At 41.1% G+C, this 27,723-nt stretch overlaps 1 protein-coding gene across 2 annotated transcripts; it reads right to left on the bottom strand.

Annotated features, from left to right (window-relative positions):
• Positions 1 to 680: 680 nt before the first annotated feature.
• G3BP1 (G3BP stress granule assembly factor 1) lies at positions 681 to 26,612 on the bottom strand. 2 transcript variants are annotated; one of them, XM_052816326.1, is made up of 12 exons: positions 26,481 to 26,612; positions 14,582 to 14,695; positions 13,242 to 13,323; positions 12,717 to 12,890; positions 11,788 to 11,878; positions 11,197 to 11,290; positions 10,601 to 10,805; positions 9,712 to 9,813; positions 8,990 to 9,101; positions 8,435 to 8,560; positions 8,217 to 8,347; positions 681 to 5,767 (listed from the first exon to the last, which is right to left on the bottom strand). In XM_052816326.1, the coding sequence occupies exons 2-12, from the start codon at positions 14,674 to 14,676 to the stop codon at positions 5,561 to 5,563; spliced, it is 1,419 nt and encodes a 472-aa protein (XP_052672286.1). In that variant the 5' UTR covers positions 14,677 to 14,695; positions 26,481 to 26,612; the 3' UTR covers positions 681 to 5,560. The 2 variants fall into 2 exon arrangements, with proteins under 2 accessions (XP_052672286.1, XP_052672287.1); XM_052816327.1 differs by having other exon boundaries at positions 8,217 to 8,326.
• Positions 26,613 to 27,723: the final 1,111 nt, after the last annotated feature.

The following is a 27,723-nucleotide window of genomic DNA, read 5'->3' as shown; positions in this document are numbered from 1 at the left end:
ACAAGTCTGAAAAAAAAAGAATGGAAAAAGTCAATCCTTATTAATTTTCATGCTACTCTTCCCTCAAGAACAGAGGAGGGACTAGAGAAATGCAGAATAGAAAGTGTACCCGTGCTTAAAACTTAGGATGTAAAATTCTTCAAAAAGAATAAACTAGCTTAATCATGAAGTGCTTACATGTCTTCTCCCTACCCACCTTAAAAAGGGACCTCCCTGTCTTTTCTATATGAATTTATTATATATACATATAATATATACATACACAAAATTGGTATGGCCTTACACTCCATTTAAGGATATTTTGCTACATTGGTCAGAGTGCAAAGCAACTGCTTCCTTAAAAGCAGCATTTTTACATCATGATAAAATAAACCTGTAACTTACACAAATTGCATGACCACACAGAAACAGTGGCAGATTATTTTTCTGGCTTGTAAAAAATTTTAAAACAGAAGTTCTATTTCAGCAGTTTGAAGATGGAATGTAAAGTTTCTGCTGTTACATGTACATAAAATATATTTATTGAATCATACATTCATGCTGATTCCAATAAAAAAAATAAAAGATTTTTCTGAAATTCTCTCCATGGATTTTTAGTGCCAGAGGTTCCATGCTGCAGCCCACACTGCTGGTGCATTTGTGCTAACGTAACATTTCATGAAAATAAGGCAAAAGACCAGTTTTAGTGTTAAGCCTTTTATTCTGAAGAATAATCTCTCCCATCTGTGACCTCCTGAGCTCCACCCCACAAAGGAATTCCTACAGCAGCAGCAGTATCAGCCATAGCATTCAGACTCCTGAACTGCTCTTTATTGTTTCAGACTCTTGCAAGGCTAACACAGTTAGCTAACACACAGCTAGCCTTCCCTTCCCAGAATTCAAGATCAAGTCCAGGCAGCAGAAGCAAGTTTTCCACAAGAGGGATGTATCACATCTCTAGTCTCTATAAAGCACCTCTTAAGTTGCTCTGGTCTTTCACACAGCAATGATAGGCACCCAAACAGAAAGTTCTGTTTGTGTTGTCTTTACAATATCCTGGATTTTAAAGTCATACACAAATGAACAGCAGTACTTCCAATAGAGCAAAACTATGCCTTACATTCTCATGCAAGTTGAAACAGGGTCTGGCAAGGGTCCATATAAAGAAAAAAAGGTATTTTATGTACCATCTTGCAAGCTAGGACATGGCATTATTTATACATAGCCTTAATACTCTTTGGCAGATGAAATGACCTTGGTCCAGACACCCAAAACGACATTTCAGACAGTTAAAGGACTGCCACTCACACTGAATCTCAAAGATGGACACAATGAAGTATTTTTCCTTCCAGGCAGGTGCTTTGTCAAGTTTGTGTCAAGTTCATCAGTGGAAGAGCAGATCCCACTTGGCTTGGCAAGTGGCATTTTGTGACAGAAAATAGAAGGGCAACATCCTGCCCTTCAAATCTATTCTGAGAACACACCATTACTCTGAAATATGCTGTCTTTAAGGAACGATGGAGTTTGAAAGCATTTTACTCAATTGTTTCATGTCTCATAACCACAGAAGCTATCAACAAAACCCCTTGCCCCATCTTCCACACAACATACAAATGAGATTATCAAGATCTTAGGAGAGCAGTTTTTCAAGTTACCAGCCAGGGTAAGAATGGTGCAGCTGGGAAATGAAAATAATCACCAAGATAATTACTTCCTGCTAAAGCATGCACAGCTTAGGGAAACTGCTACTGTGCCATGTGCTCTTAGCCCCAGGCAGCAGTGTATAAAGAAAGAGAAACAATTAAAAAAAAAAAACAAACAGCCACATTTTGTACAAAAATATGTCCCTCTGAGATGTGTAGAATCAGCAGCTGCAGAGATCAACTCCAAATTTTCATACCTGCACCCAGAACCATCCTTTTCACCAAAGAAAGTGGACTCACAGGTCTAAAGGACATCCCTTCCATGTGGCACTGCTGAAGAATGTTTCTCATTCAGATTCAAGCCAGAGTTCCCTGTTACCACACAGCATGTTAGCACACAGGCTCAGTTTCCTACTCCAGGAATAAATCCCCTCTGCAAAGCCCTACTTCCAATAGCATGCTCACCACCTCCACACTTGCCTGTATGTGGCCAGTGTATACACAGGAACACTACAGCTTCAGCTCTGAACAAATTTAAAGAAAAAAAAAACCAACAACAAAAAACCTGTAAAGAGGGCCCTGCAGAGCAAGTGATCCCTGCCTGAATCCCCAACTGCAGAACAAACACCTGCAGTCCTGAACACACAGAAATTTCAGTTCAACTTCACACAACAGCCCCGTGCAAGTCTGCTGGTACTTAGAGTACTCCAGAAGGAATTCCTCCCTGCACAAGAAAAGGGGATCACTAAGCCTAGTTAATTGTGCAATACCCTTAACCAAAGAGGAGGCAGCAAAGGCAGCATGGCTTCCAGTTCTGGTGGTACGAAATACTACTGTAAATGAAATAGTCTTATTTCTACTTGTGTTACACTATTAAGATCAGCCAGAAGAGGCCAGATCACACTAGTCATACATGAAACTCCCCCACTGCTCTCAGAAGGGCAGAACATTAAGGTATAAGGATCATTAAGGTTGTTCCTATCACTATCCATGTGGCTTGTGTGGATGCAAAAGCAGCCTGTGACAGGTCTGACCAACTTCTCCACTTCCTACTCCCTGCAGAGCACTGGGACATCAAGAGCACTTCAGCAAACACCTCATTATCTCAATTAAAGCAGAGGTGCTAGCAGGGAGACACACAGTGTTACTCATTTGAGACTTCCCTGTAGCATTTTCTTTCTGGAAAGAGTTAAGCTACCTTGGTTATTAGAGGTTAGCCTTGTAGCTATTCTAGCTCACTGCAACCAGCTGAGGCAAGCCAAATCATGACTTCTTCATAGTCATCTTCACCATTAATGCATGCACAGCATTGAAGACCTTAGACAAGAGATATTGAGGTTTTAACAGCACAGCAATGCAGAAACTAGAAGGGCTTGAGGCTACTAGAAGGTTTAAACAAAAAAGCCAATGTGACAATATTTTACAGCAAGTCTTTTGAGCATACTTTCTTATTAGCTAGTCACAGAACAACCAAAATGCAAATATTAAGAGTCAACTCTACATTTTGTTCAAGATGCTGGCAACATAACTTGCCTTTGAAAAGTATTTCTTTACAAGACATTCCAAGAAAATTTCATGTAAATACTTAATTTTGCCTGTCATCTTGGAGAACATCATCACTTTCTGGGTCAACATATTGAGAGTATGATTCATATGAAAACAAGCATACACTTTACCTAATGGGTACTGACATTCCTCAGCTCTTTCTCAAACCAGACAACAATGAGCCAGAACTGTCCAACTCCCACTACAGAAAGGGTGTTTCAGGCTTTGGTGTGCTTTTGCAGATTCGCAGGTTAAGAGCTATGAAAGCTTCTATTAATAGCACTTTGATAAGTCTGAAGTGCAAACTGTTACTTCAGTCTTGGATTTAACATCAAGAACAGTAGAAACCCAACAAATAAGAAAAAAATATCACAAACAACAAGGACAGAGCTCAGTGAAAGACTTCCATTGCATACTTTCACCTCACAGTCATTCCAGATATGAAAAATGCAGAAAGCGGGTTTTTTTTAAATACCGGTTACCACCACAAGAGGAAGCAGTCTGTATTGCCAGTATGCTGGCTGTGAGAGTATACCACAGCTATTGCTGACACTCAGCTCTCTTCCAATTTGCTAAGATACTTAAGTCTTCAGGAAGAGACTGTAAGCAAGTCAATCTGAGAAAGATTCATAAGGAGGGAAGGGACAAAGAGCATAACAACTCTGAAGATGAAGATAAAATAAAACAGAAACCAAATCTCTACTGACATTTAGTACAACCAGGTTCAACCACTAAGTTTGGCAAGTAAAAGGCAAAAAATTACTGTTCTGGAACAGGTAATACCTATCTGCCCTTCGGGCAGTTTTGCTCTAGCTTTAAAGCAAGCAAAGGTCAAGAGAGATATACTGCATATGCACAGTGATTGTATCAATAAATCAAGAAAATATAGAAACAATGAACCCTGACGCAGATAAGCAAACTTACTAAGCAGCTCTTTTGTATTACCAATAGCTCTGAAGGTCTGGTGTAGAATCAAACCTGCCATTTTCATCCAGATGTTTAACACCACACATTACAGAAATAATACTGCTTTGCGTAGTACAGTCTTACAAGATCTCTTTGATTGAAATTACCCAGTTTTCTATTTTATTTTCAATTTAATCTTCTTTCAGAGGCAGTAGAGAGCATTCAACACCTTTTTTAACACCAGGACAGACAGGCACCTTATGCACTTCTGACAAAAATGCCATCCATCCACTTCAGGGCTGGCAGAAGCAGGGGATGAAACTAATGCCAAAACTGCAAAAATAACTCTATTACATACAGTAGTTTGAACTGTAAAGGATGTGACAGAGGTATTTATGCTTCAGTTGTACTTTTGCAACATTTGTAATGGGGCCTCGAATCAAAGGTATTAAATTCTACATCCAAAAAGTACTTGTTTTCAATTATTTAAATGCAGCCAAACTGATGAAGATAAGGTATTACAAATTTCAGCTATAACCACCTCTACCTAGTAAACCTAGTGACTGAAGGAAGAACCTCTTCCCCTTGGAAAAACTCCAACATACTCTTGACTTGATAAAGCAAATCTAGACCTTTTTTATTATTTTTTTTTTTTAAACAATTTGCCAAGACTGGAATGAGAGATAAATAGAAGGCACAACAATTTTGCTTTTTTTTATACAAATACAAACTAAACATGAAAAAAACCTCCCTATTTCAATAAAAAATTTCACAAGTTCAGGAAAAGTGTTTTAAGAGTCAAGTTCTAGACATTTAAAACCTATCCCACAATCCAAAATTTTAAAGTGGTAAAACAGTAGTTCGAATTCCTTTCTGTGATCATGTATCAAAAGAAAAAAGATTCTACGGATACCCATTATTCCACTTTTACAGCGCCACAAAGAGAAAGGTGAATGTCAATTTTTCAAGTGGCAATATGTCCGGACCAGAGGATGTTGCTATGACCCTCAAGGAATAAATCAATAGTTTTGTTTTTCTGCCCTTGAAATACTTGCCAGGTACTATGTTTTCCTACAGGCTCTTGAACGCATGCACGTGAAATATTATTCCACTGACTGAAACGCACCCAAATTCAGTAGAAAGGGGGGAGAACAAAGAAAAAGAAAAAAATAAAGAGACATTCCTTTAGGAAAAACCACTGGTACCAAAAAAATCCAGTCCGTAAGTTTGAGGTGAACAAGAAAACTCAGTTCTTTTCTTTTTAAAATCCACTTTTCCTAAAACGTTGTTCCACAAAGCTGGAATCTGGGACAAGGACTAGAAAAAAAAAAATCACAAAACCATAACACAAACAAAAAGGGGCCAAAATAGTATCAAACGTAGCAGTCTATAACAGGCTAGGGCCACATTCCAAGATACCCAAGGCTGAAATTCACAAATCTGCAGGAAAAAGGGTTTGCGCCACCATGTCAACATCCGTGATGCATTCACTGGCGTTGCCCGATCCCCCTTCCAGCTCCAAATCCTGGCTTCTGGGACATTCCTCCACGTGGAGGCCCTCGAATCCCACCTCCCAGCCCCCCACGAGTGCCTCCAGGTCCACGTGGTCTGTTATCTCTGCGGTCACCCTCCCTGGCAGCTCGCGTTTTCTTCTCCTCGACGTTCAGGCGTACCTCTCCCCTGAACATGATGGGCTGCAACAAAAGCAGAAAAGGTACTTTCATTAATGACTCACCAGTAACTCTTCAATGTCAAGCAGATTTCTGCAACCTTGTCTCACATCCTCCTCTCCATGAAAGAAAACTGAAGTGGTTTATGATTGGTTACTAGAAAATGGTGATACTCAAACTATGCATCCAGTCTTGTGGCTTTACTGGAGAAGATACAAAAAAAGATGTGAAAGTGACACTTGAAAAGCAATCTCAGGCTTAACACTGAGCATTCTGACACCTTTTAGAAAAGGAATTGAACTATCAACAGTAACCTCCTTTCATTAATATGTAGCAATTCAGTCTGCCACCATGCAGGGTCCCAGTTGATTTTTCTTATGGCATGAAGAATGTCAGATCTTCTCTCCCACCTTGCTATATAGGCCAATGAAGTCTTTCACTTAGGTCGAGCTCAGTTTTTCAGAATTGCAGTGACAAGTGGTCACTTGATTGGGAAACCTCACTGAAGCAAGAACAGAGAGGAACAGGACTGCAACATCCCACAAACCCCATTGCAGACAAAAAGTTGAAGCCTGCAAGAATCCATGAACTACAGGAATAAGGACTCACCTGTTTCAAATTATTCCTGCAGTTGCATAACAAACAACATGAAAAATACAATCCATCACTGGCAGAGGCACAATGCTTTCTCATCAAATGGAAAGATTAGCCATTCACTTCTACTGAACTGACTATAGAAGTAGAACTGATCTAAGGATGAAGAACATTGCCCTCCTCTAGCCATCAGCTGTGCTGGACAAAGATCAAAAAGCATCATGTTACAGCCTTATTACCGACTCCAGTGTAAACTCCTACATTTCACATCAGGCAGCAGACATCAGGTTTAGCTTCACTGGCTAACAGTCTACCAAAGCCTTTTAAACTTGTTTATAGCAAAGCTTATCCTGAAAAAAGTCCTACTGTTTCAGGACATATGTTTGCTCAAAGCACCAGACCTGTCTGCAAAAGAATTCACACAATGGATACTACAAACAGAATTTAGCACTGTTCAAAGCAGGGTAGAAGGTGTGTTAAACTGCTTTTATAGGACTTAAGTCTATATAAAAAAAAAATCTAAAAAAAAAAATCTTATTTCGGAAAGCCATGCCCATCCATTGTAACTTAGGCTTGCAGAAAAGATACTTTGAGCACACAAACTATTACACATTCAAAGCCTAACCTGGAAGACAGCATTCACTCTCTTCTCCAGCTCCAGTTACACAGAGTGGCACAGTTGAACAAGTAAACAAAGGCCACAAATCCCTCAGCTGAGTGTGCCTTTGGTATTCCCTGGACATGAAGTCTGGCCCTCAGCTCCTACCTACCTCCCCTACTGCAAGAGAACTCATGAGTGAACATTTCTAGTTTGTTCCAGCAAAAACTCAAACATGCAAGTTTAAGTGACTGCTGAAGGTGTTCACATATTGCTTGCAGCTAAGAAATGGCTTAAGGACCTGCTGTCACTGTACTACTTGTTCCCACACCAATTCAGGCCAAAGTCAACCAGATCTACTCAATCTACTTTTAGCACTGGTTTCAAATCACCTGGTTTAGACTTTACCCTAGACCACATTGGAACTGCTCCGCCCAGGATAGCAGGAAAGCACTTAAGGAAGCAACTCTCTATCAGCATTCCATCTTGAATCACCAGCTCCCTGCAAAAGAACTAGGGCTGCTGGACTTCATATGCACTAACTCATCAAGCATTGCCACAAATGCTGCTGGCTTCCCACAATTAAAGGTGTCTAGCCACATGAAATATCCCAAGCTCAGACCAAATCTCAAGGTTTAAAAATCTGCACCCAAGTTACCTTTCAATCAAGAACAAATATACTGGCAATACTGCTGTACAGTAAGGAAGTAAAGAAGAAAGGATGTCCCTGTCTGGTGAAAAGCTAGTTTGTAAGCAAGCACACTGCACAGCTGTTATGGTGCATCCAGATTCATTGCCTACCACCACACCGTACAGTCATGGGGTGCACATTTTGCATTTGCAGTCACTGCTAACAAGCGAGCAGGTACCACCTGCTTCTGTTAGCACAAATTCTTTTCAACCTGAACACTAGTATAGCTTCTTCCTTTTAACCTCTTCGACAAACAAGATTCTACTTATCCATAGGGTCAGACTCTCTCTGCCCTGCCTTCCTGAAAGCTATTTACCTGCTTCCTGTGTAGAGCTCAGCAACTTCCCATTCGAAAAAGGCTCTATAATGAATAAATCCATGTTCAGCTAAGTTGTTACTTCAATGACAAAAGACTCAATCTGTACAAATGCTGCACAAGTCTTGGTAATAGGAGGGAAAGACATCACACCTACTTTAAGATGCTCAAGAAAGGCCAAAGGGACCAAGTAGAATCTTTTATTGTTAGAGTAATCTGAAAAACATTGCCTGTTATTAACAGACCAAAAACCACTGACTAGCAGTTTATTTACCCTGCTGCTAAGGATCTTCTGAACTGGTTCAGGATCATCAAACACCACAAACCCAAAATTGGGGAGCTTTCCACCACTGTTGATGCGGAGTTCAACAACATTGCCATAGCCTGCAAGAGAAAAGCCAAGTTCTTGGGTCATACATTAGAATGCTCTGTTGACCACGCTTATGGCTGCAACCCCCAAACCCTGAGAGTACAGCAAAGCAACTAACTTACTTTGGAAAAAGTCTTTAAGTTCAGTTTTATCCACATCATGGGGAAGGTTCCCAACAAACAGCTGGTGACTGTCTGGGTATCTCACAATTCGTCTCGTTTCCACATCGCCTTGTTCACCCTCACGAACTTGAACAGAAAAGTAAGACTTGTTTGAGAAAAGCCAGTCCCCGCAACAAACAAAAAAAAAAAAAAAACCCAAGCCATGGTCAGAATTAGCACCTTATAAAAGAATCAGAATACACACTCTATTTATCCATTCATATATAAAGGTAAGCATTCTACACTAGCAAGTTTGTAACTGTTTGGTTTTTATCACCTGACTGAAGCCAAACACTTGAGTAGAAACCTAGATACCTCAATAGAATGCTAGTGAAATTCAGCTCTAAAGCTTGCCAGACATTCAGACCAAGATCATCTAAAATAACCATATCCATAAAAGTAGGAATCATTCGCTTACTGACAAAATTAATTAGATTTTAAAAGTTTTAATCATCATATTGCTTCCCCAAAATCATCAAATAGGGGAAACACTTTATTCTTTGTAGCTTCTCTTACTTGGTCTAGGACCCCTCTGTGGTGGGATGCTTGTTCGCTGCTCCCTCACTCGCTGATCCCTCTGCGGTCTCTGAGGTGGGGTCTGAGATTCAGGCTTTGCCTCAGGGCGAGGCTGTAGAAATTAAAAAAAGGACTTGACAGGAAAGAATCAGATGTAACAGCAGGGCTCTGCTTTTAAGAGCTCACTATGAAGTTGTTGATAAAATAAATTGAAAATACAGGAAAAAAATCATAGTTCTTTCCACCTGTGACTAAAATGCATGTTAGCTCATGTTGGCTTATATGCTAAAAGCAAACATGTCACTTGACTAAGTTAGAATTTCAAAGTCACCCCATGCACAGTTATATACAATAAAGTGTCTGCCCAAAGGGCAGCAGCAGTTATGCAGATAGACTGTATTACATAAATGCATTCATGACAAAACCTCATTCATGAATAGGCAGTGGAAAAAGAAAAGTTGCATCTTTCCTTAAGAGGGTGCAATGGCAGATACATCCAGCACTTCCATGAACATTCCCTCGTTTTTCTGTGAGAAACAATTCCTTCTCAAGCCAAGGAATAACACTTTTATGAAGTCTATCAGGAAAAATTGAATTTTAAAGTCTTTGGAGTCTCTGAGAATTCAGATTATAAGCAAGTAGATTTCACTATATTTTTTCCCCACCTCAGTTTACTGTCAGCCAGTTTAGCACTTAAACTTCTCTAGGTGCTGGATTCCTACCTGCGAGACCGGTACTTTAACAACATGAGGTGGTATTCCTGATACTGGAACAGCTCCACTGGGAGGGAGGTTCTTACTGGTTACTGATGCCCAGGAAAATGTCTAAGAAACAAAACAAAACAAAAAAGCAGAAGAGAGAGAAGATTGTAACTCAATTCCAGATGCTTTTATCCTTCTGAAATATATTCCTGATAGCACAGCTAACAGACACAGGATAAGAGTAATAAATTTTAACCTGTCCTTGAAATTCGGGATCCTGCTGCTAACAGTTTCCCCATAAATCATTTACATTCAAAAGACTTAGTGTAATGACAATACAGTCACACTTCCACCCTATTTCTAAATTCTACATAGAGTTGAAATAGGACACAGCAGTAGCCTAAGACCAAGTATCACATCAAGGTTAACCAAAGTATTGCTTTCCTGCGTACCCATTTGTCCACTTTTGCCTCTCTTAACACTGAAGAGTGACAAAAATCCCCAGGTAGAAACAAAGTCACATTTCTCCCATTTTTCTGATTCAGCATTTTGGTTTCAGTCTGTTCAGAATTTCAGAAGCTCTGTTTACAAACAGAGAATCTGAACCTCTCACTGCTGCCACAGTTCCTATACCTACCAATTATACAAAGCCCTATCTTAGTTCCTGGTATTTTAACCAACTAGCTACTAGCTAGAATTTCGACTACGTGTTATTGTATAGGAACAAATGGGAAGGAGGCAACTGGTCATGAGAAGAGTAATTTGGGCAGGGAATTATAGAGCATTTAAACACTTCTAATTCCAGGAATTTCTCCTCTTGCCAGAGAGAGGATCTGTAAAACAACAGAAGAGTCAAACATACTGTGATGAAACTACCACATCACAGAAAAGAGCCATCCACTGTCATTACCCTGGAGTCCTCTTGCACTGCAGGAGCTGGATCAGCAGGAGCTGGAGAAGGACTCTTTTCCACAGTCTCTTCTGGAGCCGACTCCTCTAATACTGGCTCAGATTTTTCTTCATGCACCTCTGGTTCAGGTTCCTGTTCAGGCTCTGGCTCTGGCTCAGGCTCCGCCTCTGCAGCCGTCTCTTCCAGGTGTTCCTCAATGTCATTGCTATCATACAGCACCGCAAAAATCAAGAAAAAGAGGTGGTATTGTATTTGATTCTATTACTGGGTAGTAAGTAATGCTACTTGTCCAATACAGAAGTGAGGCATATTGCATTCGTGAGGAAGAATAAGGCTAATCTGTCTAAATAAGGCCACATTGCACAGGGATGCAAGTTTCACATTGTTACACTATAGAGCAGAAAAAGCATTACATCTACTGAAAATCCAGAGTCTCTGCGTTCAGCCTAACAACACTTTGGTTTCAGCTGCCCAATAAACAGAAATCTTTTGACCGTCAAAGAGGAAAATCATGAGCAGCAATAAATTCATTTGACCTGTTCTACAAGCAGTCTGTATTACACAACATCTGACTTCATCTAATAAGATATTATTACCTGACAGCCTGCTCATAATAAGCACCGGTATCATCAGGAACAGCCTCAGGTGTCTGCTGTCTTTCCTCAGGTTCCTCCCCTTCCTCCTCTGATTCTAAACAAAGTTAGAAAAGGAGAAAATACACCACACACGTCTTTAGTACTTGGTTCAAACACAAGGCATCTTCGACAACATGCAGGTGAAGCCTCTGCCGAAGACCACACAGGAAGCACTACCAAGATGTGACATGGAACAGACATTTCCTTATACTTCTGCTATCACTTCAGTTACTCAGTTTTGACCAAGGTCAAACATATTCCAAATACTTCAGAGAAGCAGATTTATAGCCTACAAATCTGACCGCAACTGCTAAAGTAAGTCTCACAGTTCTTTTAATAGAAACAGAATATGCCAGAAAAATAACAATTACCTGCATGTCACAACTCCTTGCTGGAGAGCAAGGAAACTACAGGCAAGGAAAAAATCTAGAACACGAAGCTTAATGCTGATCTGCCTTCTCCAGCAAGATTTCCTCTGATCTGAGAATGGAGTGTTGATATAGACCCAGAAACAAATACCAGTAGAACCATCCAAAAATTCCTGCTACTTACCCTCTGGAGGCTCAGTGTCAGAGTCACCAAAAACCTCATCTTGGTAGCGGAAGATATCATTGTGGACATAAAACTTGTTTGCAACAGAACCCTGGAAGCAAATCGAAGGGAAGAACTGATTCAATTACACCCATTGCAGTAATGTAAAAACTGAAATAACGAGAAAACAAGAACAGCTTGAGCAAATCATCCTTCCCATATAAGATTAATCCAAACTTGCCTCCTTCGACAAAACGTGTGTTTTTCAGGGGGTGGCAGAAGATGCATCATACTAGCAAGCCAAGTATGCATGGAACAATGCATGGAAAATGGAAAAAATCATATTAGCGCTTTTAATTCCAATAGCTCACAACACTGAGAAAGTAGGAGTGAGAACTTTCTGGGATCTAAAGTATCAATTCTTAGCTCCAAGTCAAATTGAAAAATAAAGTTATCTTGCAATACTCCTTTTTCACTATTATTTTCAATTATGTGAACTGTTTTGTTCAAAAAAAGGTGTCTATTTCAAAAGCCACCTCAAATGCTAAGCCAGCGCTTTATACAACAAGAAAGTCTGGAACCCATGTCTTCAAACGACAGTAAGCATTTTCTTCTCTCTACTAGATCTTTTCAGCAAGAGGACCAGTTGCTAGGAGGGCAAATTAAAGATAAAATAACTTTAAAACGCTTAAGAAAAAAATAGGCATTACACATACCTAGTAGCCAAAAGTTAGGATATTTACAACTGTAATTATGATATCCAAGGTCAACGTATGACCGTACAGAAGTAGTGTAATTTCTTAAGGAATTTGCAGAACACTACTGCTGAATTTTGTAGCAAGCCACCTTCCCTGTCTAACCCTTCACATTCCAACACTGAACCAGAGAGGCCTCATTAATCCTGACATGATATTAGAAACACTATAACACTAGCACTCAATACAGCATACCTCAGGGGCAAGTACAAATGTTTGCATGAATCTGCGCACAGGCTGCATGTTATTGGAGAGCTCTCCCATCACCTGGACTACAACACCATCGTTGAGAGTAGCATGGGCATCCACATGACGAATCTTTGTGTGGCAATCCTTGAAGTTTAATGACAGCACCTTCTTGTGGATATCCTATGAAAGAATGGTACACAGGTTACACCACAGAAGCCATTTCTGCCAAGTTAGCAGCTTTCAAAGAAAGCAAAAACATAAAACTGTTTCATAATATATTCCCTAACTCTAGGGAGAAAGCTTGGCAGTATGATCTTTAAGTTTGCTTTGCAAGCAATTTTACATTATGAACTTTAATAAAGGAAGCATATCTTGCCTAACTATTGCTGTTTACAGTTAACAGTTTTCTCTCCCCATTTTTTACAGAAAGCACTTGGACAAAGGGGAATGAATCACAGCTGGATATGTGTCTCTTCTCAACCACAAAGGTGACAAAAAAGAAGTAAAGAACAGTAAGTTTTAAGTACTTACAGATTGCCCGTAGACTGCGTCAGCTGGTTTTCCATTGGAATCCAAGCCACCATGGACATAGGAAGAGTTCTTTCCATAAAACCTGTTGAAAAGAAATATTTTAACACTAAGCTTTGTTATGCAAGAACACTGAGCCTCTACATTAGAGTACACTACGAATAATATACTCTCAAGCAAGTTTTCTGTCTGAATTACTGGAATACAGCCATACAATTCCATAATTCTGTTAGCAATTTGGGGTCGGGAGGGAATGCAAAGTTCTCCTGTGTAACCTGTAGCATTCAGATATATCAGATACCCAAGCACTAACAGCCAAAACCAGTTTCATAGGAGCTAGATGATCCAATCCCATTCTCTCCTTTCTGTACAAGGTTCCTAAAGCAACATAGTACTCCAGACACCCAGGATGTTGAATGCTTCCCCTCAAGTTCTAGTTTAAGGCTTGAGCAAGGAGCAATGGTACTTTTTTGTTCATCTACAGTAAAGAAAGTACTGCAGGTCAATCTTCCTTTTCATAACTGAGGGATTACAAGCTAAAGTGTCATAAACATCATGGGACTGCATTCTGCCAGCAGATAAAGGACTAGAACTGAATTCTGTGGCTCATTGTAAACTTTCCTCTGACCCAAATGGACAAGGTCAGCTGTCCACCTAAGTGGAGAAATACTCTAAGTGTTCCTGAGATTGGAAGAAGGAAGGTTTCAGAAATTGTTTGTCTAGCTACTCCAAGCATAGCAAAACAAAGCCTATCTTCAAAAACGAGGTTAGTTCTAGCAATGTAGGATACCTGTCAAATCAAACAAGACCAATTTATTTAGATAACAGATTGTCGTTTGCTACACATTCATAATTTCTCTGATTTTCCTTTAAGAAAGAGCTAGCTGGTATGACTACTGAGACATACCAATATACAAGCACACACCATTTTCAATGTTCTTCCCCTAGTCAGGGGGCAGTGTATCAAGACAAAACTACAAAAATGCTTAACTAAATAACATTTATCCAACTTTCATTTATATTGATTACAACCAGAAGTAGAAAGTAACGCATTTTGATTCATATTTTTTCTTCTTTTTTGCTTGGAATACATGCCTAGCAGCGTTTCAGTAACAACCAGAACACAGATATTTATATAACTCCTGTAATCATTATTATCCATGTTTTAACCCAGCTGATCAAAACTGAAAGCAAACTATACCCAGCATCTGTCTTGAGTAAATCAGATTAAGTGTCCAAGTTCAGCAAGCCAAGACCTGCTAATAAGCTTATTCACCAATTTTAACATAGAAATTAAGAAATTCACACAGAAAAATAGATAATAAAGTAAAGCGGAGCTTTACCTGTGCAAATAGTCAGGTGCTTGGTTCAGCAGAGTATAGTACTGCCTCACAAATTCCCGCCCGACCAGCAGGGGACTTGGCTTCTCCATCACCATTTCTTTGGTCAACTGAAAACTATGGAAAAATCAAAAGCTTCATAAAACATGAGCATTTCACATTGCTGCTCACACACTGATAGCATAAGCCACGTAATCACAGTAGAAAGCACGCAACAAAACCCCTTAGCTGTTTTACCACAGTAAGCAGTTAAACCAACGTGTTTTCAGAGTCATCAGTCTTTGGTGCTGAGGAGAGGACTGCTGGGTACCAAACCAGTGGTGGGAGAGGCTGCATGGGCAAGGGAGATTACCTCATAACATGCCAGCATTTAATCATCCTACATACCCTCAGTAAAAAGCAGGTGGCAAGCAAGTATGGTTCTTCAAGAGGATTTGCTAAGTGGCTAAGTCATTTACAGTTGATCCAAGTTCTACTTACCTCACTTGACTTCACAATCAGAATTAAAAGTCAGGTGTTCTAAGGCAAAGCCTGTGCTAGTGTATTAGGGGCATTTTTAAAAGGTCAGAACAAGTCCAATCTATTTTTATCAGCAGCGCAGCACTCCTTGCTTGTGAGTGACATGCGCTGTAGAGGAATATCAGATTATATTAAAATTACTCTGCTACAAACAAATGCATGCTGCCCTTCCCTTGCTTCCAAACTCAGCAAGTCACCTCTCCCTTAAACCCAGAAGACCAGTCAAATGAACAGCACCACCCATACCTAGGCCCAGGGACAAATTGATCTAGGTACCTTCTACTTAATTTCCATGGATCTGTAAGTTACAAAAAGAAAGTCTTTACAAGTAGATTACACAATATATACATCTCCAGTCCACATCAGCCAAAACCAAAGCACATTCCTGTGTTTCCTTGCTTTCAAATACTCATACACACTGTTCAAACTCATACAAAATAGGTTCAAACTGGTAGGGAAAAACACTGATACCAGACCATATTCTTGCTACCTAATACAGAAACAAAAGTAGATTTTCTGCGTCATGCTCAATTATACCAACAGGCAGCAGAACGGGTGCTTAGCGGACAGTTTTGCTGTTGATCTATCAGACTATATGATAGCTAATTTTCCTGCAACTATTCAGGCCCTGTAGTGCTGACAGTAAAGTGCTACCGAAAGTGCGATCTGCAATAAGTCAAGCAGATGTTAACCAAAAGGGCATTAAAAGACCACATGTAGCAGCCAAAAGAACTTTCCTCCCATTACTGATCCCCCATCCCTTCCCCTACACAACACTTTCCCAAACACATGGTATGCAAATTCAATATGCACATACTTCAGGTGTGTTGTGCAAATCGATACCAATACCCTAACTTCGGCCCTCTAAAAAGCAATTCAGGAGTCATCATTTACTTATCTGCTTTTATTTAAGACTGCACAACTATAAATAGCTCCAAGAAGTGGCAGCATCAAGTAAAAAAAGGAAGTCAAACTAAGTCCTCTAGCATAGACTAATCCAGATGGAGTCTGCAAAGTTCATGCCTAGGCAGTTATGTTAAGACAAGCTTTCTCTTGTCACTATACATAACAGCATCCTGTATCCTTGGTAAACAGAGTTGCCCACAACTATCATCTGAACAAAGCAAGGGGGAAAGAAAAACAGACTGTCCGTCCCATATACTTGTACTGTGCCTTGTTCCAGTTCATCCAAGGATCTTGTCTGACACTTTCATTACATTTGCTGAATTTCAGAGTAGTCGTCCTTTAAATGCTAAGAACTGACAACAGACTATAGCTTCAAAAGACAGAAATGACCTACCAGGTTAGTGTTATTACAGTGACAGTTTCAAATGCACACTATATACAGGCCTGCAAAGGAAGTTACAACCATACTGCTGGATGTATCAGGAATGCAAAACAGAAGCTTCAAACCCCAAAGAGAAGAACATACAAAAAAAAGACGACATAGAAGCTGGTATTTGGGATAAAGCTAAGTCCAAATCAACCTGGCAAACTCCTTGTATCTCAAACTGTGGTCTAACGCCCAACATGGTGTAATCAAAAGACAAGGCAATGTTTAACCATACAGGCAGAACACACTGATAATATATTTGAGAATGTGATCACACCCAAACTCTCAGCAATGGTCAGCATGCACTACATCCAGCTTAGTTGGAGATACAGTACACAAATTCCTACCCTGGCAGGTATGCAGTTTAAGGTTCAAAACAGAAGATATAACTAGAATGCTATTAATATGACAACAAAAACTGCTATAGTTTTGCATACATTGATGTGTTTTGCTCTGCTTTTAACACAACCACACACATATACTTCTTTCACTTTGTAAGTTTAAACACAGGGGAGAAAGATCTGACATGCTCCAGAGAATGCGTACACTTGAGCACCCGCTCTTTCAGTAGGAAGCACGTGTATCGCCACCATACAGGGAAATAGTACTTACATGATCACATGCAGAAAGGATAAGACCAAACATGACCCAGAATTGAAAAAGGCTTTTCTATACATTCAGAAGCTTTCAGTTGAGTGAGGATATTTTCAAGAGCTAACCATGCAGAAAGAAAGTGATACTCCATCATTGGGTCTGGCCCACAGGAAGTGCTCAGATTCTGCAGACTGCTTTCATTTTAGGAAGTTCCCAGTATCTGTGGTTTTGAAGAAGCCTTCAAATTGTAAGTGTAATGTATTACAGATACAGATGTCCAAGATCAAGCACAGTCTGAAGTGACAAAAACCTCAAAGATATGAACTTGTTTGCCTTCTGGTGCATGTTAAATTAGATCCCTGCAAAATATCATCAGACGATAAGAAAACACCACAGGTAAAGAAAGGCTAAATTGTGGGTACCACTGCCGATTTCCTGATTTAACTTTTTTTCGTGTCAAGCACTTGTGAAGCTCTATCATTACAAGGGGTAGGAGGACCCTAAAGCAGTAAGAGTAGAAACAGCAGACAGACAAGACCTGCACTTTTAGACCCAGTCAGCTTAACTGACAAATCAAGACTTAATTGCTCCACACCAGTTAAACTTGCCTCTGTGCTGTGAGTTTACAGTTAGAAAGCCAGTCCTACCATATCACCCAAGATCACTGTTTGGAGTATGACGAGCTCTATATAAAAAAGTATACACATGTTGCTTGTTCACTCTTCTTTTTCTGGTTTTTTTTGGCGGGGGGAGGGTGCAGAAGGTGCAAGGAGTGCATTTCATTTCTTTGTAAAGACTAGTTTCCCCTGGAATTCAAGCTTATTCCTATAGATGTCAATAGGCAGGTTTTCTACTCAATTCTGTTAAGTGCTGAATGGGGCTCTTTTGAGAATTATTTTCAATTGCTTCTAGAATATGAATGTACGAAGCTTGACATCCTCACATAATGGTAAACTGTTACCTGTAGCACTCAAACAGCTCATTCACCAAAAGCTCTTTCAGATTTCTCCTCACAGAAAGTCCTCACCCATATTAATCCACTAGCATGTCACCTTCAATGCTGTTCTGAGCTGTCCCAATGCTGTACTGAAGACATATTTAAAGGGGCTTGTGCTGATTATGTCTGTCATTTACATACTAAAAAAAAAAGACTTCCCTACTGCTAAGGGTGAAAAAAAAAAAACCAAACAAACAAAAAACTATCAGAACTAACTCTTAACATGGAAAGAGGAATAGCAGCATGCCCAGTTCTTGTTAAGTGGATCTGAAAAGAAATGGGAAAAACCTTTACGTGACCTAATCAGAGGACAACAATCTGTTTTTACTCCTGCTGCACCTGCTGCTACACTGCCAGTTGCCATCTGTTCTTGTTCTGCAGCCAGCATAACCTGAATGATAGAAGCCAAGCATCTCCAGAGAGAATATTTGCTCCCTACTACTCATAAGCAATTTATTACTCCACTATTCCTTGACCCAACAATAACTGCAAATATTTTATACTGCATTTCTACTGCAGAGCATAACAGTATCAAATGCTTGAACTGTCACTACATTATTCCTGATAGAAGCTTACCCACACATTTTTGTGTCAATTGAGGTAATGAAGAAAGGGTGAAAACTGACAGGAAAAGCTGAAAATCACATGATTTAAGATTCATTCATAAGCATGCATTCATGTTACTCCATATATGTAAAACAAATTCAATAATTTAAATTATAACAAATGGACTAGAACAATTCTGCAACATAACTGAGCCCTTTCCTTAAGCCAAGAGACTTACAGGAAAACAAATACCTCCTTTACAGTGGTTATCACCTGGCTGGTGGAAAATTCCGCCATCTGTTACAATGCTCCTACTTGGCAGAAAATCAATGCTAGGCACTGTATTTTTAAAGTACAGTTATGTAAATTAGAGCCATTTATGTAAATTCTGTATTGGCAAATTCAGATTTAGGTCCACAAAACCTATTAGCATACTAGTATTCAGAAATATAATAGACTCAAAGAATACCTAATAGCTAGCATTGGTTAGTATTTTCCCACCAAATTGCTACACAGTGAAAGTGAACTAACCATTGCTGTCTGAACTCAAAGTGTTTTTATTTTTAAATCAGACAAGGAGTTTAGTCTGAATCTTTTTTACTACTAGACTTCCTACACAACAAAATCTCTCCAATGTACATCAAACAACATTCAGGCTCTCAGGACAACCAGTGACTGCAGAACCCACTTAGCCTGATGTAACAAGCCAGAGGACCAGACTCCATTGAAATACAAGATGCAAGTCAGAAAATAGCAAACTTCACTTCCTAAAGTGTGTGGCAATTTTAAACATCTTCTGTCAAGAAAAATGTCAGTACCAACAGAAAAACAAGTTAAAATTTACATTGAAGCATATTCTAAACAGGCCACGGTTTGTTTTTAATATTATCCTTATGCCTTTGTTCTCCGTATTTGCCTTGCATTTCAATACAAGAAACAGTCTCAAAAAATCCAAAGTTACTACAACGCATTATAGTTCTGTTCAATTGGAATATTACAGAGCAGACACAGGGCACAACCCTATAGCAGTTCACACTTTCTTTTGGCTATTCGTGTGCTATAAAGTGACTCATTCAATACTACATTCCTGCCCATCTCTACAAATTGGTAGAGTTTACAGAGTACCAAGGCAGTCATGTTGTCCCCCCATCCTTTTAATTACAGGTTTAAATAAGATATTTTCATAGAGCTGTTACACTGTTTCCAACAACCTAATCAGCTTCTATGAAATATAATTCAGTTCTTTCCCTCCTACAACTTTACCTCTAACTATACAAAAGCAACTCTGACAGTACGATTGATGTGTTACCCAGATGAAGCTATTTTTCCCCGCTAAACCAGAACGTCTAACTTTTCATGCAACTCTACTCCCTCATTGTGATATCAATTCCTTAACATAAAAAGGCTTTTTGAAAACTTAAGACCCAGAGAAGCTCACATGGAAAAGAGGTGTCTGTATCTAAGCACATCACACTACAAAGCTGGCAAACAGCAATTTTGCTAGACATTAAAGGTCTGGTCAATAGTTAATAGGATCGCGTAATTAAGTGTCATCTGGGATTTCTCCAAGTTGCTTAGCAACAGGTGAGCATGTTCAAAGCCACAAACCATTTATCTGTATGGAGTAACCAGCACTAGCAGCAGTTACTACTGCTGCGTAACTGCTGCTTTGGACAAGAAAAAGACAGCCAATACAAATAAAATCATGAAGAAAACTCCTAATATGCCTCCAACAGACATGATATAGATTAAAAGTTAAACAACAAAAGCAAAGCAATTCCAGTTAATTCCAACTCCCCATACATTTTACATGACTAGCATCTGCTAGTGCTGCTGACTAAGCAAAAAAAAGAGAGAAGCTGGTACCTGTGTGAACTGTGATACGAAACATTACAGAGTGAACAATGAAACACCAACAAGCTAAACTTGCATCACTAGGCAAATTCCAGTGCCCATCTCAGCTGGGGAGTTATATCATTACACCAGCTTGCCCTCAAGTAGGAAGAGTAATGCAAACCTTTTCAAGGAAATGCGTAAAACACTAAGATACCAGATACACCAAGATGTGAGATACCCTTCTTATTTTAACACAGCCTTAACTATTTGAGGGGAACAAAAAAACCACCCAAAGAAACCACACCCAGTTGTTGACCCCAAGCCTAAATTATGAAGTGCTGAAAAAGCACCTCAAATAAGTGAGCAACCAAAGCCTCAAAACACTAATCTCCTTTAAAAAAATAGGTCTCATTACTTGCCTCCCACTGGATGCGCAAGTAGACAATGTCACAGGGAACAGTGTCACAGCAATACAGCCTGTATTTTATACAGAAGCCATTACAGACAGTTGCCTGCCTGCATCCAGTTCAACTTTTTTGTATTTTGACAGAATCAGAGGGAAAGTATTCCGTCTAAAAGAAATTATCTTAAAGGTAGCATTATTTCACAGGAGGCATGACACTTGGGAGCCAGAGCCTGAAAGCTAGTGATGGGATAACTTTTCCAACGAATAATGAAATATTTGAAGATCAAATTGGAACAAGTTGTGAGGTTACCAGCGTTCAACTCTTGTTAGTATCTCCTGGAAACATTAAGGTAGTCTGTAAGATATATGTATTCACTAGGAACTTCCAGAAGCAGGCACTTCCCAGCCGAGATCAGAGCAGTGTGAAGTGCTACACATATCATGCAGACAGAGGAGCCTTTATTAATAATCTTCAAAACCAACACCTAATAAAACATGGATCTGGATCCTCAAGCTTACGACAGCCATTTCTCCATGCACTACAGTGACTAGTGTCTACTGTATGACAACTGCATAACCTACAAAGACAGGTAGTGCCTAAGTTCATAGGGTACTTGAGGTGTTACAAGGAGCTAGATCCTAAAAAAACCAATCATGCAGCAACCAGAACGCTGCATCCTTGGCAATCAGCTTTCTCTGTGCTTAATTATCCTGGTGCTGCAGAAAGGTAGAGCAATACCTGAACCCCCTTCTGAAGCCCTTTGAGACATACTGATGAGGGACACTACAGAAAAGCTAGACATTACAGCAACATATGGATAAGAAAAATCAAATTAGAAGCTTAACTATTTTCTAATCAAAGTATCCAAGCAATCAATCCAAATTTAAATGCAAGAAAAAAATTTTCATTGCAAGATTAAAAAGTAATTCAGAATTACATTCAACACTGCCCATACTAGTACTGAAAAACCCCTCAGCTTGCCAGTGGCAGATGGGAAGCCTTACTCAGCAGCAACACGCAGCCCTTTAAACACTATAAGAATACAAATAAACAAACCATGAATTGCTACAGAAGAGCTGTCATTCTAGAAGTCAGCCTGTGTTTCTGCTAACAAACCGAAGTGTGATCCACAAGTTGATGGATATGATGGAGTCTGCCAGTCTGTAGACAAAATTCAGTGCTTTTTGTATTGCTCAGCTCTGCCAAGCAAGAGACAAACTGAAGATTTCTACTGGTATTATTCAAAATCTAAAAGAACAGTGACCATTTCAGAGAAATATCATTTCTAGAGTATTAGGCTCAAAAACAGAGAAACAAAATACAAAGATGACTACCTAAAGCATAAGTTAAGATAGTTGAGACCATCATCTATACCTATACAGTAAGGAATGTTCACCTGGGGAAGGAAAGAGATACTAGACATTATTCCTGCAGTTAGGAACATAAAGGTCCAAAGACAAACAGCAAATTAGGTCCTGTTTAAAAGGGAAGAAAAAAAAGAATGTAATGTAGAAGAATCTTAAAAATTTGGTATTAAAGGTAAGTGATATCACAAGAGTTTCTCAGCAAGTTGTGTTTCTTGGATTCTCCCCTCAAAACACTTTGCCTTCCCTGAGTGCTGGGCATATTTGGTGTGGGTTTGGGTTTGTTTTTTTTTTTTCCTTCTTCCTTTTTAAAGCTGTATCAACGGGCTTCCAATTTTCTACTTTGTATCACACAATCATCACTTCTATTCAGCAACACAAAAACTAGCAATACAAAGAGAAGGAGAATCTGAGTTCTCTCAAAACTCAAAAGCCTTGAGAATTCACAGAAATATTCCTTTTTTTTTTTAATAATACTAAATCAGATTGTCCTAAACAGGCTCTCTCCTACACCTGGGTGAAGGACTTTCTCATTTCTAACTGGACCTATTCCAACCTCATTTACTCTACAATTAGAAGTAGTGTTTTTCTGTAAAATTACATTTTAACCACACAAATTTCATCCTAAAGGGTGGTAGGATAGTGCTAGTCTGAACAGTTTGTTTACTCGGGGCTTTTTGAATTAAAAATAACAGTCAGCTTTATGCCTATACTGCTCTCCAGACTGCTTCATGATAAAGTAGCTACTTAGACCCTATGATTTTGCCGTTAGAACAGGTTTTGTTTTGACATCCAAGAGCTGCTCCAACAACTCGATGAAGTTGGCAGCAGGTCCAGTCATCTTCTCTTAGGTCTGCAATTTTTCCATTTGGCTCCACTGCAGCTTCTTAAAGTAAAAAGCAAAAGTTACTCATAAGCAGTCAGAAAAGGCAGATTAGAACACCTAGCTACACAGACATTACAGTGAAATTCAAGCTCACTCCCACTTGAATTAAAATCACCAGGTTCTGCATGCCAAGCAACAGATACCTGTAAAGAGAGTCAACCCTTTCACCTCTACCCATTTTAGCCACAGAAGACTCTTAACCTTCATATATCAACCAGATCCTAGCACTTAAGACTGAACCATCATGGCATTGTTACATTGTTAGACACTTAAAAACAAAAGTCATCCTAATAGCAATTTTAAGTTAAATGAGAAAACAGTACAGGGCAACGCAGAAGAAAACAAAAGATGGCCACCAGCATTTTAGAATGCAGTATTTCACATTTGCCTCAGCAAAGAATCAGGTTCATAACAGATTATTTGTACGTAACTGACAGCTCACAATCTTCTAGCTCTGAAAGCAGTACTCCACCAGCTATGTCTTTCTGGAGGAGGTCCAGACTTAATATAGCAAAACTAGGACCTTAGACCAGTATAATATTCACTGCTTGCAAAGTTTTAGGGATTCTTTTAGAGTAGCTGAAGATCAGACTTCGGATTTTTTTTTTTTTTTAATTACTCAGTGAGGTAGCTGAAGATTATCTAGTCTATTAGCAGTTTCAGCAAGAAGTTAGTAATTACTTCAACTCTGGAGAATTTATATAGGCACCTGTAAAAAAGCATCCAGTCTTCTAGACAAAACTATCACTTTCACCTTTGATTGGTTTCAAGCACAGCAGGTTACAGCCAGCATAACAACTAGCACCACCCTGCTAAAGCCCTGCTCTACTTTGATTTCCTCTTTGATTCTTCATTCGTCACGTTACTTATTCAGACAAAAAGGGCCAGGTTCTAATAGTAAAAACTGGAATAATCAATTAAAACGTTTTCTAACTCATCAAACAGGCCATTTATGCTAATCTTATGAGTGCTCTCTCAACAGATACTACTGTTATGAACAGAAATATCAATATGTACTTAGAGTAACATCACCTTTGCTTTATTTTACTTTCATTAAAAAGTATTCTTCTGTATATGTTTGCCTTGTAATTTGCAAGGCAAAAAAGAAAACACGAGCTTTTTGAACCAACCAAGGAGCTTGCCATTTCATCAGGTGCATAAAGATTTCATGTTTAAAATTAAGACATTCAAACTTAAGAGTATCATCAGTTGTGTTGAACCCTACTGATGCTGTTGTGCCAGCAGCAAAATGAACAGTAGAGCAGCGGTCTTATAATCACAGTACAAACAAGTCTTCTTGTATGTTTTTGTTGTTTCTTAGACTGCAAATGCAAAGCATCCCTACAGAAGATCCTGTGTTTACACTTGACCCACACAAAGGAAAGCTTGTCCACCAGGTCTTCTACCTTAACTTTGTTTTCTAGCCTTCAACTCAAGAAGTTCCCACTTAAAAGAATACAGCCTAGCAAAAAAAGGTAGTTGCCTAATTGACACAAGAACTAGAGACCACTATTTATCATCTGATGCATACAAGGTTCTTTTTAAAAGAAGATTTACATTTAAAAATAAGATACACATTTGCAAAGGTTCCAATGTTGATTTGATTTTTTTTTTCTACAGATTTTGTACAATTACACTTTCTAGCATGTTTTAACACTGCCTTTTAAGCAAACTAGTCCCTGCTATCAAAAAGTTGGGAGATCTTCATCATAAAGATGCTCTGTGACTATTAGGATATAAGACCTTAAGCACATAAATACTTACAGCTAGCCTTCAATTTAGCTATACATTCCATCCATTAAGCTTTTTTTTTTTTTTTTTTTAAGCTGGACTCACAACTTCACAACATTAAGTATACTGACTGAAACACCCCAGGAAAAGGTGAGTTCATTTCACAGGATGTGAACATGCTACCACCAGTATCATGGAAGTATCACAGAACTATCTATTTAGAAAAATCACTAGGCTATTCTTTACAGACTGGGAATAAGAAAAGTGAAAACTTGGTCAAAGGGAAGATTTCAGAAAAGGTTTGAAATGCAGTTTTTTGTCTGTCAACTTCTGCACTCCTTTCTCTTTACAACACCAATCTAAAAAGTCTTGTTAGCTAAAAACAAATCGGACACACACACCCCCCCCACATTTGATTTACGGCACCTGGAAGCATTAGCCTTCAGAGCTTGATAGCAGTGTCCACATTTCCTAAAGCTGTCACTCCTGGCTGTGAGAGCACAGGCTAGACAAAAATAGCACACACTGGAAACATGGCGGCTTGCTGCAAATGCTGCTTTCAACCAATTGTGAAAAAAAAAAAAAACCATAATTTTCTTTGTAAAGAATACTTATTACATGCATGTAACCCTTAACATAAAAGGTCACCAAGTAAGCCCGCTGAGAATTAATAACACATCAGATCATCCAGATCAAGACTAAAATGTACCTGAAAGATGTATGGAAACCTATTCTCTGGTCTTCCTCCAGCAAGTATATCTAGGGCCTTGCAAGAGGCCATAAAGTCTTCATATGAGCACTACTTTGTATTTAAACCTTGGCTTAATCTCGGATTCAGCCAAGGTCATGCGGTAAGTCAGGGTAAGATACACGCTCTACTTCTGCTCGAATTATGACTCCCATCATCTATAAAGTTAGAGCAAAGGAGACACCTACGATCTGATACATCTGACGACCTCACTATGTAAGCACCCAGGATTACTCCCTCAACCTCCGCCTACAACTAACTATTGAAAGGGGCTATCTCAGCTACATGCCAGGCTTCGGGCCGCCTCATACCTAACCCCCGCCCCCCTTAAAAAACCAAAAAAACAAAACCAAAAAAACACCAAAAAAGCCCCCAACCCCAGCGGATAAAAAAACCGCCAGAGTCTGTAAAGCCGAGAACAAAGCTCGCAGCTCCACATCTCGACCCGCACAATGAAGGCCCGTGAACAGCCGATCCCACCTCCCCCCCCCCCGCAAATAACGCTCTCTTCTAAATAACTACTGGCCGAGCAGCGCAGCGCTGTACCCCGCTCCCGCCTCAGAAACCTCCGGGGGCTCCGCGGGGCCAGGACGTTCCTCCCGCCCGAGGGCCCCGCTCCAGAGCCCCACAGGGGGCTGCGAAAGCCCGGCCACGGGGTCGGACGGGAGGGCGCTCGCCACAAAGCGCCGCCGGGACCGGGCGGGCCTCGCGCGCGGGACCGGGACAGCGGGAGCCGCCTCGGGGCCGGGAACGGAGCGGGGGGGGGGGGGGGAAGAACCGGCAACCGCCCTCCCCCAACAGACCGCGGCCTACCGGGGGCGCGGGGGGGTTGCGCCTCAGGCCAGGCCCGGTGCGTGCGGCCCGCAGCCGTCCCCGGGAGGACGTGAGCCCGCCGGTGATTCCCGCCCGCTCCCCCCGCGGCCGCCGACCCTCCCCCTCACCTACGGGCGGAGCGGGACGGGAGCGGGAGGCGCCGCTTCACCACAGGCCTGCCCGGCGGACGAGAAGCACCTCACGCAACGGCGTGCTCTGCCGCCGGCTAGATATATCCGGCGCGCAGCCTACCCCAGCAGGAGGCGGCTCAGCCAATCAGAGAACGGCGGTCGCCTTCACTCGGATGCTAGTTGGCCTACTGAGGGAAAAGAGGCGGGCGGATAGCTGAGAGGCAGCTCAATCTACCAACCAAGCGGCCTGGCTCCGCGGGGCAGTGAGAGTGACCGGCACCTAGCACAACCAATGGGCCGTGGAGCTGCCCCCGTCGGGGTGGGACGAGACCTGATGGATTTCCCCTTTAGCCAATAGGACGACGCTACCCGCGCTACTAGGCGCGCGGGGCGGGCCAGCCCTGACGCCATAGTATGGTTGAGCCGCACAGCAGCGCCCTTGAGAAGGTGCTGGTAAACCCCGTTATAGATCAGGACGGCCTCCTCGGTGAGGCGCTGAGCGCCGCGGCCAATGGGAGAGCGCGGCGGGCCCTGACGGACAGGCCGCCTCCGGCGTTCTTAAAGGGACAGGCAGCCCGCCACGAGGGGCGGCGTTTCGCGCCCAGCACCACCCCCTGCTGGAGGGAGGGGACGGCGCCCAACATGGCGGCGGGGCGGGCCGGGCCATGTGCCTTGGGCTATGGTGCTGTGCGCTCAGGCCCTGCTGCTGACCCCCCCGGCGCGGGGGCACCTGGTCCCCCACGGGTGAGGGCTGCAGACCCATAAGGGTGAACGCAGCCTCGTCTGCACCACAGGTGCTCACCCGGCCTGAGGCCAGGGGACCCACAGTCCCGGCACAACTGCCCCACTCACCTGAGAGAAACCGCCAGTGGGGGTGGATAAAGGGGGCTTTTCACGCTAAAGGGCTGCAGCCAAGGCCGTCTCCACCAGAAAGAGGCCCAGCCACCATCTCCAGGCTAGAGAAACATGGGCTGGCTTCCCCTGCCCGTCCCTGGGAGACCCCCGGCAGAGCCAGGAGACTTGTGCAGCTGCTTTTCCTTCACGACTTCGGAGCAAAGCAGACAGAGGGATCATCTGCCCCAGAGGAAAGACAAGCCAAGCAAGGACATTTTCTAACCCACCTTGCAAGGCCCAAGTAGTCCTGCAAAGGAGAAGAAAGGCCTCAGAGTTCACACATCCTTCCTCACCAGCAGAGGCTGGTCCAGGAGCCTGAGGAGAGCAGGAGGGAAAGGAAGCAGAC

Source organism: Harpia harpyja, chromosome 20, assembly GCF_026419915.1.
Source record: "Harpia harpyja isolate bHarHar1 chromosome 20, bHarHar1 primary haplotype, whole genome shotgun sequence".
Lineage (NCBI taxonomy): Eukaryota > Metazoa > Chordata > Aves > Accipitriformes > Accipitridae > Harpia > Harpia harpyja.
This window is presented reverse-complemented; position numbering and strand designations above follow the sequence as displayed.